Source organism: Tiliqua scincoides, chromosome 6 (assembly GCF_035046505.1).
Source record: "Tiliqua scincoides isolate rTilSci1 chromosome 6, rTilSci1.hap2, whole genome shotgun sequence".
NCBI lineage: Eukaryota > Metazoa > Chordata > Lepidosauria > Squamata > Scincidae > Tiliqua > Tiliqua scincoides.
In genome coordinates this window covers 1,798,973-1,814,252 of record NC_089826.1, presented here as the reverse complement: position 1 = coordinate 1,814,252, position 15,280 = coordinate 1,798,973, and the positions used below count along the sequence as shown (strand labels likewise).

The 15,280-nt window shown below is 49.0% G+C and overlaps 1 protein-coding gene across 2 annotated transcripts in view; it reads right to left on the bottom strand.

Moving 5' to 3' along the window:
- The window catches only part of HSPA12B (heat shock protein family A (Hsp70) member 12B), a 38,663-nt gene that overhangs the window by 12,557 nt on the left and 10,826 nt on the right, over positions 1 to 15,280 (bottom strand). For both annotated transcript variants that reach the window (XM_066631996.1, XM_066631995.1), the window contains exons 3-8: positions 9,918 to 10,018; positions 6,954 to 7,078; positions 6,277 to 6,463; positions 4,940 to 5,044; positions 3,930 to 4,046; positions 2,048 to 2,219 (exon numbers count right to left, since the gene is read on the bottom strand). In XM_066631996.1, coding sequence (XP_066488093.1) covers positions 2,048 to 2,219; positions 3,930 to 4,046; positions 4,940 to 5,044; positions 6,277 to 6,463; positions 6,954 to 7,078; positions 9,918 to 10,018 — 807 coding nt within the window. The remainder of the gene's footprint in view (positions 1 to 2,047; positions 2,220 to 3,929; positions 4,047 to 4,939; positions 5,045 to 6,276; positions 6,464 to 6,953; positions 7,079 to 9,917; positions 10,019 to 15,280) is intronic.

Sequence of the window (15,280 nt, the reverse complement as noted above, 5' to 3'; positions counted from 1 at the left end):
CTTCTGCTGCTGTGGAGCAAAACGAGGAAATGCTCATTGGGGACACAGAATCTGGAGTCGGCCATCATCAACTACAGCTTTGCTTAGTTCAGATACTTCTCTGTTTGTAAGGTCAAATGTGGTTGTTGACTTTGGGGTATTTAATGACAACTCCTGGCATTTGGACTCTGCTCTAGTCATTCTCTGAAGCCATAGGAGTGGCTGAGATTTGCTTGTATCTGGTTCAAATCAGACCTCAGGATTCCTGCTGGGAATGGAACCAACTTTGCTTTGAAATGTTCAGGAAATGGGCAGAGTTTTCCTCCTAAGCAAACCAAACAGAGCTGGTGGCCAAAATAAAATCCAGCGACAGGGAAACGGAAGGTCGCCAGAAAAAAACTGTCAGGGTTTTGCAGGGCAGCAGTTCAGGAATCACGGGAAGCAATCTGGGTCTCCGATGGAGTCTCCACCAGCAGGATTCAGAGACTTTTGTGTCCAAGGCAAGGGCAGCAGCGGAGGCCAGTTGAGCTGAGGGGCTGCCTGGGAGGGGCCACATTTTTCCTCATAGGCGGAAAGGAAGTTGGGAACTCCCTGGCCTGGCACTTCCTCCATCCTGCCTTCTCTCTCTCTCTCTCTCTCTCTCTCTCTCTCTCTCTCTCTCTCTCTCTCTCGGCTGCCGGCTTGCTTCAGCCGGCTTTGAGACAGAAACGTCGGTCTGCAATGAAGGGGCTACAGCCTCACATAAACAGGCACAAAGAGTGCCCCGTTTTTAGCACCTCAGACTCACTTTCTGACAAAAATGACTCTAAAAAACCAAAATTGTTTCCCTTACATAGGGTGGCTCCAGCCCAGGACTTGAACCGTGAAGAAATCCTGTCATTTGTATCCGTTCGTATCTCAGGTTGCCAGATTCCCTTTTCCACCATTGGGTACTTCCAACCTGCACAAAGGTTTCCCACGGAACAGAACAGTCCCTTTTCTTTCAAGGGACTAGAGACAAAGTGACTCTAGGCATAAGCAGAGCGCTTTTCCTTTATAAGGGAGTTCGGTTCCCATTTGCTAAACCAGTGATTTTCAACCACTGTGCTGCGGCATATGGGTGTGCCCTGGGAGTTTGGGGAAGAGTCCTATATTACTAGGGCCACTGGGGAATATGAGACCCCTACCAGCCTCATTGTAAAAAAAACTGAGGGTGTGCCTTGAGAATTTTAGCACCTGCTCTGTGTGCCATGAGATGAACAAGGTTTAAAATTGCTGTGCTAAACTGACTAAGGAAACAATTGTGGTTGTGAGAGATGACACCCGCCCCAAAGTATCTGCAGGGCAGATTTTTAAATTCTGCTTGGAGGTCATTGTTTCAGATCCTGGAAACGGAAGGGTGCAGCTGCCTACCCCATCCAGAATGCCTCCCCCAGTGACTGAAGCCCGGCTCCACCAATCTCTGCCATCCGAGTGGCAGAGATGCATTCGGCAGCACGAATAAGCAACAAGGAGCCTTTTTTAGCTGTGGTTTGTTCGGCTAATAAAACCAAATAAAAGCCAGATGTGAGAATCTTAATTTAAACCATTGCTTTCCTTGACTCGAGCTGCAATCTTATATGCACTTACCTAGCAGTAAGACTCACTGAATTAAATAAGATTTACTTATGAATAGACATGCATAGGCTTGTGCTGTTCAACCAAGGAAACTCCTTCAGAGAACAGAGACGAACACTTCAGTTGGCCTCGTGGATGGGCCTGCACTATGCCCATGACCTCTGTTCTTTCACCCCCATCACCCTCAACTGCCTGAAGGTATCCTGCTGCCAAGATGACTCTGTCCTTCCTTCCTTCTTGCCCCTGATGGTTGGCATAACCTCCCAACACACCTGCGGGGTGCTTCCTCACTCCCATCCTTCAGTGCCTCTGAATGCCAATCGCAAGTGTGCCCCAGTTGCTGAGACATGGGCCTCTTGCTCCTTGTAGGCTTCCCAGAGACCTCTGGACTAGATGGGCCCCCTTGGCCTGATCCAGCAGGCCCCTCCATAGGTGTTTCTGGTCACACGCAGACTGTGTGACCTTCACTTACCCTGCCTGAAGCTCGAGTCAATGGGATGGTCTGGTGCCAGGCCATTGGCCTGGGGCTTGTAGCTCAGGTCGATCAGCTGGTTGAGGCGAAGCTTCCGGCAGTATATGGAAGCTGCTTCGGGCTCCAGGGCGATCAGCAACTGCTCTGGATTCTCTGAAGGAACCAGCCCGGCCTAAAGGGAGGAAAAGTCATCTGGTCGCTGGGCTGAAGAAGCAGTTCCCAGAGGCAGCCAGAATGAATCATCTCAAAGGAGCCTAACAGGCCAAGGAAGTGCTGGGAGATTTAAACCAATGGATGGGCCAGTCGTTTCCAGCCAAACCTGACCCTTCCCTACAAACTGTAAGAGATCATTTTGTGTGTACGGCTGAAGATCAACTCACTCGTCGTGTCATTTGCTGCGGCTACAAACCACCGAGGACAATCGGCTCCATCAATTGGGCAGGGTAGACTCCAGACTGCCGTGCTTCATCGTAGTGGTTTGCCTGTGTCCAGGTATATCAGGTTCACTGCCTGTGATCGCAACTCATGGTGCACTACTCAGGGTGACTTGACAGGCACATCCTCTCACTGCCTCTTGGACACTAGCGCATGCATACCTCCTCTTCCCCCTCTTGCTCCCTGGGTGCTGGGATGGGACACACAGGAGGCAGCCTCACCCTCCCAACTACTCTCAAGAGTCCCGGAGCCTGGGGAGTGAGCAGGCACAGCTGAGCTGGGCGAGTGACTGGCAGAAGAGCTGGATAATGAGGAGCATCCCCCCCCCCAAAAAAACTGATCTGTCACCTCCTGCCAGAACACAGTCTGAGCTGGCCAACTCACCCTGCCCCAATGGAAAGCCACCCTGGCTGCTTGTGGCAGAGGAGTCTATGCAACTGGAGACACAAAACCCAGAGTTTTTAATACTAGGGACCAGGGAATTACAAATATTTTTCCAGACCTGACATCATCATCAATATTAATATATTATTGTAGAGCATCCAGAAATTTCACTATATACACCACAGCAAGTAAAATGCATGGCTGGGATTTATGGATACAAACATGTACTTCTTTCCCAATCATAACCCAAGCCACACCAGTTTCTGAAGGAAGTTCTGTCTCCTGTTTTTGATTTGTACATAGTCCCATAGTTAGTTTTCTCGTTCACAGACACTTTGGACCTTTTCTAGCCTTCAGGATGTAGCACGTAACACTCTAGCAGCGCATACGTCTTAAATGCTACTAAAGCTGCTGGAAATCAACAGGCCTCCACGACAGCCCTTGGGGGCAGCAGTTCTTGTTTCGCTACAAAACAGGATCCTCAGCTCTGTGGGTGGCTGTGGCCAAAACTGCTTGTGGTGTCAACAGCTCCAGCCTGGATCGGCTCATTGTGCCAGGCTCCTTGCTGGAGTCCAATGCAGGGAAAGCAGCAACAATCCCAAAATGGTAACCCAGGAGCTGCCAAAACCACGGAGCAGGGCTGCATCTCGTAGGCGTCTGGCACCCTGCATTTTGTGGTGTGAAGGCCAGCCTTACTGGGAACACTTTGGGTTTTGCCGGTACAGTGGGACTACACGGGTGCAGTGGGTCTTCTATCCCACAGGCACAGTCAGAGACCAGATGCCTCTCTTGCTCAGCCTTTCTCCTGTAAGGAAGTTCCAGCAAGGAGTTTGGGAAGCGGAAGAAGCAGCGGAAGAAAGGCTGCCATGAGTGTTTGAAGTGGTTTAGAAGAACTTGGGGCTTCTGGGCATTTGCCAGAAAACCCCCAAGTGCCCCATCTGCCACTAGTCAGTTCCATGGAAGGAAGTGCTGGGGCTCAAGGGAGGGCCCACACACCTCTCTAGTGACCTGGGGCACCCACCGCCTTTGGCACAGAGCCCCTGGGATCCCTGGGAGCACTCACCAAATAGGCAGCCTCTCTCATAAACTGCTTGGCAGGCTGTTTCCAGATGGCTGGCACTGTGATCACCCACCGGATGGCATCGTGCTCTGGCAGCGCTGGGCATTGGTCCTTGAGTTCCTGAAAGAAGAGGGGGATAGAAATAGCCCAGGCTCCACCAGAATCTTAGGGTTCTAGCAGTTCTTGGTAAAGGCAGAAGATCAAGCAACTCCTATGGGGGGGCCACCTCAGAGGGGGGGCATGCAAAAGGTCCCGGGTTTTCTCTTCAGCACACTGGATTAGTAGCACATGACAAGGGCCTCTTTCTGTGGGAGTATTGCAGCTTCCATTCAAAGCAGACAGTCCTGGAGGGGTAGAACAAAGGCCAGACTCAGTCATGCCTAGTGGAGCCTGAAAGGACAACCTGACCATCTATTCCAGGGACAACCTCGCAGAAGAGGGGCAAACACTCTTCCCTGGGAGCGGGAAGGAAAGAAAGCGATGAATGGTGAGGTTGCTGCAGGTGAAACTGAGGAAAGGGAGAAGGACCTAAAGGCATAGGGGAGAGAGCATCTTGAAAGGGGACTGGATGAAAGCCCAGGGAGGAAACTGGGCAAAGTGGCCCTTCCTGAGTGGCAGCTCAGTTATGCTAGCAGGGAGAGTCTGGAGCCTTTTTGCAGTGTGTGAGCTACAAAAACTTTTTGGCTGTTTTAAATATCTTGTGGCCTTTGTTTCTGTTAAAAAAAACAGAGTATCTGATTAATACTAGGAATAAGAGAGAGGTGGAGAGCAGGGTGTACACTTGAAGAAAGAACAGGAAAGGGGAGAACAAAGTTCCACTGGGGGGCTGATCTTGGAAATGGAGGGGCAGAAAATGGAGCAAAAGACATTCAACCCATGATTTCCATGGATACAATTGCAAATATGGTGATTCTAGTTGGGACCAATGAAAAGCTACAGGAAATGTTCTTTTCCAATGTGTAGCTCAGTTGCTTCTGCCTGAACAAGAGGCAGCTCTGGATGGCCCAGTTTACCTGCAAGGCCTGCCGTTTGAAGAAGCGAAGCGCATGGGCAAAGACCTCCAAGGCCTGCATCGTCTTCCCATTCACAGCTTCCAGTTCAGTTTTCATGCTCAAGTCCTAGGAGGTGGGAATGAGAAAGGTGCACAGTGCTCAAGGCACATGATGCCAGAGCCCTTCTGCTTACACACAGGCCCATGTCACCCCCTCCCACATTTGCCACTGCCCCTATTGGCTGCTGGCACCGTGATCCCAGACCCCTTGTTTCCTGAGGACTCTGCACTGGTGCAGTATTATACCAGCTGTGTAACAGGTGTGCAATAGCCACTTCAGATAGCAGACGCGCAAGGTCCATACAGTTTGTAACACCAGTCGTGAAAAATGCTAGTTCTGTCAGAATTACAGAGGCACGTCTGTACGGAGGACTTGCTAAGGAAGCCAAAACTTGTATACATATTCAATGTATATATTCTGTGTAAATATTGCACCTGCATCCCTCTGGTCCAAGGAGGTTGCAGTTACTCAGAGGCACTTCCCTTCATTGAAATCAGCTTGTTTTTAGGCCCAGTTGTTATACACCCAAGTCCAAATTCTTTCATGTACCCATCTAAACCCCACTCCGCTTATGCAGATGCACCACCAGAATGCAAGTTGCATCCTGCAGGGGGTGCAGTCCTGGAGATCTCCTCCAGGTAAAGGACCATTTGTTCCCTTGCCTGGGGGTAAGTGCCTCCCTGATGGGTCTGCTCAGACCTGATCTAGCAGTTTTGCTGGTGCAAGTCCATTAATCCATCAGTTTAGTTCTCTCTCCTCCAAACTCCTTCCTTCTACACCCACCACAATCTTCCTTCTTCAGGTGCTGATTTTCTCCCTTAATGACCTGGTTGCCTCTAGTGGCTGCAGCTGTGCAGCACACCCACTGCTAGTTAGAGGCCTGGGGTTAACCCTATGCTTGCCTGCCAGAACAAGGGGCTACTGTTGATACCACAGCCTGTCTCCTCGAGGGACCTTGCACATTTCAATTACACCACCCCCTTCCTGGTCTTGACACACACCCCTTCTGGCCCTGGTCTATGTTCTGCACCAGCTTGCTGGCTCTGGAGCTATTCAGGAGGTTGGTGGCATGCTGCTTGCCACCTGTTTGGAATGGCAGGTCTTGCTTTAAGACCACCATAAAGCATGCTGCATTGCTGGGACATGAGTTCTGGCAATACAGCGGGACAATAGGGAGAAATTAGAGAAATTAACAGGTTCCCTTGGAGCAGATTCCTAAACTGTGAATTTGGAGCCGTCCCCCTGTCACTCGCTATCCAGCCTTTCTCCATTCCCACCCCAGCAGATTAGGGACTCACGCTGGTGCTGTGGATCTTCATTTTGAACTTCTCAAAGTACAGCCAGTCCCGAGCCTCCTCTGGATCCAGGTCATGATAAGAATCCCTGGCTGTGTAGCCGAAGCTGTGGAAAAGGCCTTCTGGGGTCAGCAGTAGGCTGGTGGGGGTTTTCTGATTGGCCACTCCGGGGTCTCCACCTTCCCATTTCCTGCCATTTGGAATCAGAAAGTGGACTGAGTTCCCCCTCGTCTGAGAAGCTTGCTTTCGCTAAATTCATTTATTCACAGGAGCTGCACAGCATTGCATGTTTGCCCAGCACCAGCCGAATTCATGCTAGAGCTGAAAACAAGTTCCATACAAACTGAAGGTGTGGAAATGTAGTTTTAAAATGTCCCAATTAAACTTGGAAGGTCGCTTCTCAAGAAAACCTGGAATCTAGCCGTCTTGCTGTTTCATGCAAAGCCAACACAATTGCATCAGCTTGATGCTTTTATACACTGGATCTGATCCTGATCCTGTCTCCTGTACAAACCCCACTGAAACGAATGAGGTCTCCAGAAGAGCGCAACCAACAATGGGATGTTCCACATGCAGAGCAAGAGCCCTATCAGTGTGCTGTGGTGTGGGTGTGGGTGTGTGCTGGGTGCATGGGAGGACGCAGGTCAGCTCTCCTCTGTTGCTTCCAGCTCTGTAGGTACCTCATCATGTGAATGGCTTCCGGGTCACTGACGAAGCTGAAGGCATAGCCACTGGAGGTTGTGCCGAAGTCAATGGCCACCACCACAGAGAAAGGAGTGGGTTGGCGAGTTCGGATTTCGTTTCGCTGGAAGTACAAGGCAGAGCATTCCATTTACAAACTGAAGGAAAAGTTTCCAGTCCCCACCTAATACAGAATCCGTGAGCTTGGTCCGTTACCCAGAGTAAGAAGAGAGTTGGGGAGCTGGACACCTTAAGAGGTGCCTCTCCGTATGCTCTCATCGTCTTCTCAGGTCTTGTTCTGGGTGTCCTTCAGACACACAGCAGGCATTCGCTGGGAGTAAAGCATCTTTGGTGGTGCAGCCAGCCTTGTCAAAAGCCCTCCCCTTAGTTGCCCCCCCCATATATTCCTTCAGGAGACCTGTTAGGACTTGGCTTTTAGGTTCAGGTTTTGGAGGGGAGGGGGCAATATTCAGCAGTGGAGGTGGGATTATTTAGTTGTGACTTTATGCTGACTTTTAAATTAGTTGTTATTTGGTTTTATTGTAATTTGATTGTGATTTTTTTGGGGGGGGTTGCTTGGATAAGCAACAAAGATGGGATAGAAATGCTTTAAAACAAATACGTAAATTCTGGATAGCAATCCTTCAGAATGCAAGTGGGGGCTGCATTTTTTAATGCTTCCCCATGGAAATAACACTAGAACTCCTTGCATCTATTAAAAGGCTACATGTAGCCCTCTCCCTGTTGCAAAGGCAACCAACATGCAAGGTGTTGGGCTGGGGTTTTTCTCAGTGTGCACCACTCCGGAGGCATTTCAGCCTGGTCCTCTGGGCTAATCTGTCTCATAAATTCCTGCTTTGACCTTGAGGTGTAACAACCAAAAGAGTCAAGTCCCTGTGGCAGCAGAAATAATCTTGAATGTGTAAAATTAGTAGCAAGAAGGCACATATGCATTAAATTGAGTGCAATATCTTCTCATCCTGATTTTAAACTTGATTCCCCCCCCACCCCCCGCTGCTTAGAGAGTTGTAGTCTCTAATGACGTATAAACTAGTTTCTCCATCTTGGTCAGTCTCTACTTGGAAAAGAACAAGACACAGACTCCAGGGGAAGTGGACAAGAAAGAGGAAGCAAGCCAAACTACCTTCTCTTTGCAAGCAAAACTGCAACCGAATGTTCCCCAAACCCAAATCTGACAGTAAGACATGCTTGTGGGTTTGAAGCATTTGCAGGGGAAGCTCAGTGGGTGGAAAGGAGGCTTGACTGCTCTCACACCCAATGATTCTGGCCTGCACATGCTATCTGCGCCCCCCCCCCAGTTGTTTTTCCAGTTCTGTGTAGAAGCACAGCTGGGAAAAAGTGATTTTAAAAGGCCTGCCGGGTCATTGCAGGGGATCATTTGTAGGCAAGGCAAGGGCTATGCATGCCCTCCTGCCTGCCCCCTCCCCAGAAAATTCTCTTGCTGCTTCTTTGCTAGCAATAGAGCCTGGAACTCTCGCTCAATCCCAGATCTATGTTACATCAGCGGCCCATGTCCCTCCATGCAGGTCAGTGCTCAGAAACAACCAGGCTCTGGCACATGTTGCACTTTTGCTTTCACCAGTCAGATAACGGCACTCCCAGCCACAAAGATATCACTCAGGCAGGAGCGAAGGACATCGCTGAAGGGCACATTTTTGCCTTACTCTTCCAGGGTTGTGGGTTTTTGTTTTGCAGTTAATTGTTGCCTTCAAATCAATATCAAAGACTTTTAGCTGCCCCAAAACATGAAAGAGGGTTGAACTTAAGAACACGGGAAAGAAAAGAACTTTGGATTTGGTCTGAAATTCTCATGAGCTTGGGCTTGTGAGCTTCCCCCCAGGTGGCTGCTGTCGAACTGCTAATGAACCCTTTTCTTGGAGTGCTATTAATGTGAATCAGAGAAGGAAAACAGGGCCTTGGAATTATAAGAACCTGAGAACAGCCTGGCTGCTGGATCAGGTCAAAGGCCCATGTAGTTCCGCTTCTTATATCTCACAGTAACCCACCAGATGCCCTAGGGAGCACACAAGACAACAAGTTGCAGGCATCCTGGACCACTCCCTTGCACCTGTCAATAGGATTGCGCTATCAAGGCCACGGGCCATTCAGTGACATTTCAAAGATGGAACAGGGGAAAATTTTTGCCTAGTCCTGTGGGGCACAAGAAGTTTCTAATGCTGAATGGGCCTCTTGGTCTAGCTAGTTTGGAACTGGCTACATTAACTGGCCCCAAACTTCTGGGGCTTCCCAGCTCTATAACTAGAGACGCTGGCAAGGACTGAACCCTGGGTCTTTTGCTTGTGCAGCAAGGGTATCTCTGGGTCTGAGCTCTGGCCACTCCCAGTTTAGGACCAGAACGTGTAGAAAGACACACTTTTACGAGGACTTGAGATGGCAGCAATTTAATGGAGGAACCAGTTGAGGTGGATGCTATCAAGCTCAATCCAGATTAAGCCAAAGGCAGTTTGACAATGCAGCTTCCTTCTTTTCTAAACAAAAAAGCTTCACAAGTTCTAGCATTTCCTCACAGGAAAAGGGCTCCAACTTTCTGATAATCGTAGTGACCCCTTTCCCAGATCTACAATACCTTTAATTCTTAAAATTATTTGTTCATTCTCAAAAAATACAAGAAGGTACAGACAGACACAGATTCAAAATAGGCAGGATTCACAGCCCTGCAGCTTGCCAGTGGGACTCCCTGACACAAGGTGCTGCGGTGACTACTTTTTCACGACCAGATGAATCCTTGGAAGACAGTTCTTGTGGTGGCTACTAGACATGGTAGCCAAAAGGAAAGGCCTCCCCATTTTGACATAGGGTACCGGGGATCAGCAGCAGTTGGTGGCTAGTCACCCCCTCCCCCATGAAGCCTGTTCTTCTGTGTGGGCCTCTGGTTTGACATGGCCTGCCAGGGCTCAAAAGGAACAAGTCTGATTGCTTACCGGTGACTGGGATGGTGTGAGAGGGGCGATGCTGCAGCTTTCATTGTGGAGTTCAGGGGAGTTTGGTGGAGACGGTGTGTGGGATCGCTCCCCATTTGTACCTGGCAAATAAGAAGAGTAGAAAAGGTAAGAGGCTCATCACACCCTGCTCTTCTCATTGCCTGTGTGATGAGTGAGACTCTCCTCCAGGCGAGCATTTATTTGTACCTTGCAGGTTCCTGACCCACCGCAAACAGCTAACATGGGGACGTGTGGGCTGGATGCAAGCACCATAGTAACTTATTTTCAAGGACGGAGGACAGAGTCAGGCAGCAGCACTCCAGAGTCTCCCAAGGTATTTTTGCACCTGAAAGCACCCTATTCAGCAGGTGTATTGATTCTGCTCTAAGGCTGCTTTTCGCTGGCTCCAGCAAATCTCTCAATAGCATGGAAGAACTGGGCACCCTGAAAGGATGCAAGGAAATAAGTTTGCAGAGATATCCTTGAGCATGACCTGCAACGTAGTCTCCAATTTTGTCTCTTAGTAATGGGTCTGCAGCCTGAGCTAGAGGGGTGGCCCATACATACATACCTAAGACCTTTATTGGCATAGATAAAGGAAATACAGGACAACAAACAAACATCTGGAACACACACACACACACACACAATAAAAAAAATCATAATCATCCAATACCCCCTCCCCCCATTCACCACAATATAGCAGAAGACCCAGAATTCCATCCTGCCAGTATCCCAGAAACAAAGTTGGCAACCTTGTCAAGAGAGTCAGTTTCCTCTATAGAAAGAAGGGTTTAAATGAATCCTCCCAGCCCTGCATTTTGTTCAGTGGTGGAGCCAGATAATTCTTACAAAGGGTGTCATGCAGTGGGCCATAAAAAAATATATGATGTAATGTCTCTGCACAATTCCTGTCACAGGTACATCTCCTTTCTGAGTAGGGAATGCCACTAAACCTGCCCACCAGCGGAGCTGATGGAAATGCATTGCAGCTTATTACTTAGGTATTTCGCATAAATTTTGCCTATTACAGAGAGCAAGCTGATAGGCCAGTAATTCGCAGGGAGGTTAGGGTCGCCCTTTTTAAAAACTGGGGTGATTGTTGCAAGACCCAGTCTTTGGGAACTAAGCCAGTTCTATCGATCATTGTGAAGAAGGGGGGCAAGCAAGTGAGCCCACCACTCAGGATCACGTTTTAAGAGTTCGGGTGGTATCTGATCTGGTCCGGCAGCTTTCCCCAATTTCAATTGATCTATTATTGGTACAATCTCCATGAGCATCACAGGGGCCAGGTAGGTAGATCAGAAGAAGTAAAGTCGGGTCAGGTATCTGGGGATTTGCGCTTATCAAAACATAATTCTGAAAAATGTTTCATCCACATAGCAGAAGAGATGACAACTGGGTCATGCATTTTGGCGCTAAGAGAGCCTGATACCACGGCCCAAAATTGTTTGTTACTTTTTTGCTGTGTCGCTTGCAACAACTTGATCCGTTGAGTATGGGGATACTTCTGCTTTTTATCTAACAATAAGGCATTAAATTGTTTTTTTGTAGAAAAAGTACTTAACTGCCTCACATGGAGCGTTAGACTTTCTGAAGGCCAAGTAAGTTGCTCTGATCAATGCCTTGAGGGCTCTGCATACTTTATCAAACCAGTCCTTTTTATCAGACACACCATGTATAGTACTCCGCTTAGGGTTGGAACCCAGGGTCCGAAGGATGTGATCAATTAGGCTTTCAAATGACTGGATTTGGGCAAAGGGATCAGGCTCCTTCAAAATGGCTGATCATAAATTTATGCTTGTTGACTCCCTAATCAACTGATGGAAATTTAAGAAAGGGTGTTGTTCACCATGATTTTGCCACTACTCTCTGTGTTTACTTCAACCCCTGGTGTGCTGGTGTTCTCCCCAAGTGTAGATCAAGTACGAGGGTTAGGGGGAAGTGATCACTAATGGTAAGATCCCCGATGTCAAACTCTTTCACATGTGGTTTCAAAGACATGGACACTAGAGCATAGTCTGCGTCGCTTGACCCACGAGGGGACATGCATGTAAATTCACCAGCATTGGGGTACTCCTTTAACCCATTAAGCCAGAGCAGATTAGAAATGACGGAAAATCCTGCAAGGGCCAAGCCATTAGCATTGTAATGAGAATCCTTTGACCATCTGTCTAACGTACAAAATGAGGGGAAAGAATCTTCTTCATCCACCATCCATGCTCTAGAGTAGATTTGATTAGAGTTTCCAACCCTGGAATTCAGGTTGCCCAACAAAACAACGTTAGCTAGAGAATGGTCCCTTTTGAGATCATCTATGCCAGTCAAGAGGTTACTCCAGAGCTGGAATCTCTGATAACTGTTAAGTAAAGGGGAGATATAGACATTAATACCTAATAAATCAATAGCTTCACAGGGTATCATTAAAGCTTGCATCTTACAACACCCTGAAGTTGTGGCTAGGGAGCAGGGTTTAAGATGCTCTGGTTGGCCCCTCTATAAGGCCAACTGAAGCAGATTGCTGGGGGGGGGGGCGCCACATCTGTGTCTGTCTACCTACCTCCACTGTGCCTCCTTCTCCTTCAGCTTCTGGGATTGGAAAATGAAGGGGAGAGCAAAGAGGAAGAGCAAGCATGGCAGGGAGTGCTGAGCTAGAGGCTGGCACATTATCTGGTAAGAGGGGCAGCATTTGGTGCCAGAGCTCTTGGGCAAGCCTGCCCCTGGATCTCCAGGCCACCACATGCTTTGGCCTACCAAGGACAGCATTGCCACTTGAGTCTGTTGCACAGAGATTCCTGTGGAGAGAGGTGAAAAGCGGTGTGCCCCAAGGATCTGTCCTGGGACCGGTGCTTTTCAACCTCTTCATAAATGACCTGGAGACAGGGTTGAGCAGTGAAGTGGCTAAGTTTGCAGACGACACCAAACTTTTCCGAGTGGTAAAGACCAGAAGTGACTGTGAGGAGCTCCAGAAGGATCTCTCCAGACTGGCAGAATGGGCAGCAAAATGGCAGATGCGCTTCAATGTCAGTAAGTGTAAAGTCATGCACATTGGGGCAAAAAATCAAAACTTTAGATATAGGCTGATGGGTTCTGAGCTGTCTGTGACAGATCAGGAGAGAGATCTTGGGGGGGTGGTGGACAGGTCGATGAAAGTGTCGACCCAATGTGCGGCGGCAGTGAAGAAGGCCAATTCTATGCTTGGGATCATTAGGAAGGATATTGAGAACAAAACGGTTAGTATTATAATGCCGTTGTACAAATCAATGGTAAGGCCACACCTGGAGTATTGTGTCCAGTTCTGGTCGCCGCATCTCAAAAAAGACATAGTGGAAATGGAAAAGGTGCAAAAGAGAGCGACTAAGATGATTACGGGGCTGGGGCACCTTCCTTATGAGGAAAGGCTACGGCGTTTGGGCCTCTTCAGCCTAGAAAAGAGACGCCTGAGGGGGGACGTGATTGAGACATACAAAATTATGCAGGGGATGGACAGAGTGGATAGGGAGATGCTCTTTACACTCTCACACAGCTCCAGAACCAGGGGACATCCACGGAAATTGAGTCTTGGGTGGGTTAGGACAGACAAAAGAAAATATTTCTTTACTCAGCGCGTGGTCAGTCTATGGAACTCCTTGCCACAGGATGTGGTGCTGGCGTCTAGCCTAGACGCCTTTAAAAGGGGATTGGACGAGTTTCTGGAGGAAAAATCCATTATGGGGTACAAGCCATGATGAGTATGCGCAACCTCCTGATTTTAGGAATGGGTTAAGTCAGAATGCCAGATGTAGGGGAGAGCACCAGGATGAGGTCTCTTGTTATCTGGTGTGCTCCCTGGGGCATTTGGTGGGCCGCTGTGAGATACAGGAAGCTGGACTAGATGGGCCTATGGCCTGATCCAGTGGGGCTGTTCTTATGTTCTTAACTACAATTCCCAGGAGGCCTTGCAGGTCTCTTGTTATCTGGTGTGCTCCCTGGGGCATTTGGTGGGCCGCTGTGAGATACAGGAAGCTGGACTAGATGGGCCTATGGCCTGATCCAGTGGGGCTGTTCTTATGTTCTTAACTACAATTCCCAGGAGGCCTTGCAGGTCTCTTGTTATCTGGTGTGCTCCCTGGGGCATTTGGTGGGCCGCTGTGAGATACAGGAAGCTGGACTAGATGGGCCTGTGGCCTGATCCAGCGGGGCTGTTCTTATGTTCTTAACTACAATTCCCAGGAGGCCTTGCAGGTCTCTTGTTATCTGGTGTGCTCCCTGGGGCATTTGGTGGGCCGCTGTGAGATACAGGAAGCTGGACTAGATGGGCCTATGGCCTGATCCAGTGGGGCTGTTCTTATGTTCTTAACTACAATTCCCAGGAAGCCTTGCAGGTCTCTTGTTATCTGGTGTGCTCCCTGGGGCATTTGGTGGGCCGCTGTGAGATACAGGAAGCTGGACTAGATGGGCCTGTGGCCTGATCCAGCGGGGCTGTTCTTATGTTCTTAACTACAATTCCCAGGAGGCCTTGCAGGTCTCTTGTTATCTGGTGTGCTCCCTGGGGCATTTGGTGGGCCGCTGTGAGATACAGGAAGCTGGACTAGATGGGCCTATGGCCTGATCCAGTGGGGCTGTTCTTATGTTCTTAACTACAATTCCCAGGAAGCCTTGCAGGTCTCTTGTTATCTGGTGTGCTCCCTGGGGCATTTGGTGGGCCGCTGTGAGATACAGGAAGCTGGACTAGATGGGCCTGTGGCCTGATCCAGCGGGGCTGTTCTTATGTTACATAAGAACATAAGAACATAAGAACAGCCCCACTGGATCAGGCCATAGGCCCATCTAGTCCAGCTTCCTGTATCTCACAGCGGCCCACCAAATGCCCCAGGGAGCACACCAGATAACAAGAGACCTCATCCTGGTGCTCTCCCCTACATCTGGCATTCTGACTTAACCCATTCCTAAAATCAGGAGGTTGCGCATACACATCATGGCTTGTACCCCATAATGGATTTTTCCTCCAGAAACTCGTCCAATCCCCTTTTAAAGGCGTCTAGGCTAGACGCCAGCACCACATCCTGTGGCAAGGAGTTCCACAGACCGACCACGCGCTGAGTAAAGAAATATTTTCTTTTGTCTGTCCTAACCCGCCCAACACTCAATTTTAGTGGATGTCCCCTGGTTCTGGTATTATGTGAGAGTGTAAAGAGCATCTCCCTATCCACTCTGTCCATCCCCTGCATAATTTTGTATGTCTCAATCATGTCCCCCCTCAAGCGTCTCTTTTCTAGGCTGAAGAGGCCCAAACGCCGTAGCCTTTCCTCATAAGGAAGGTGCCCCAGCCCCGTAATCATCTTAGTCGCTCTCTTTTGCACCTTTTCCATTTCCACTATGTC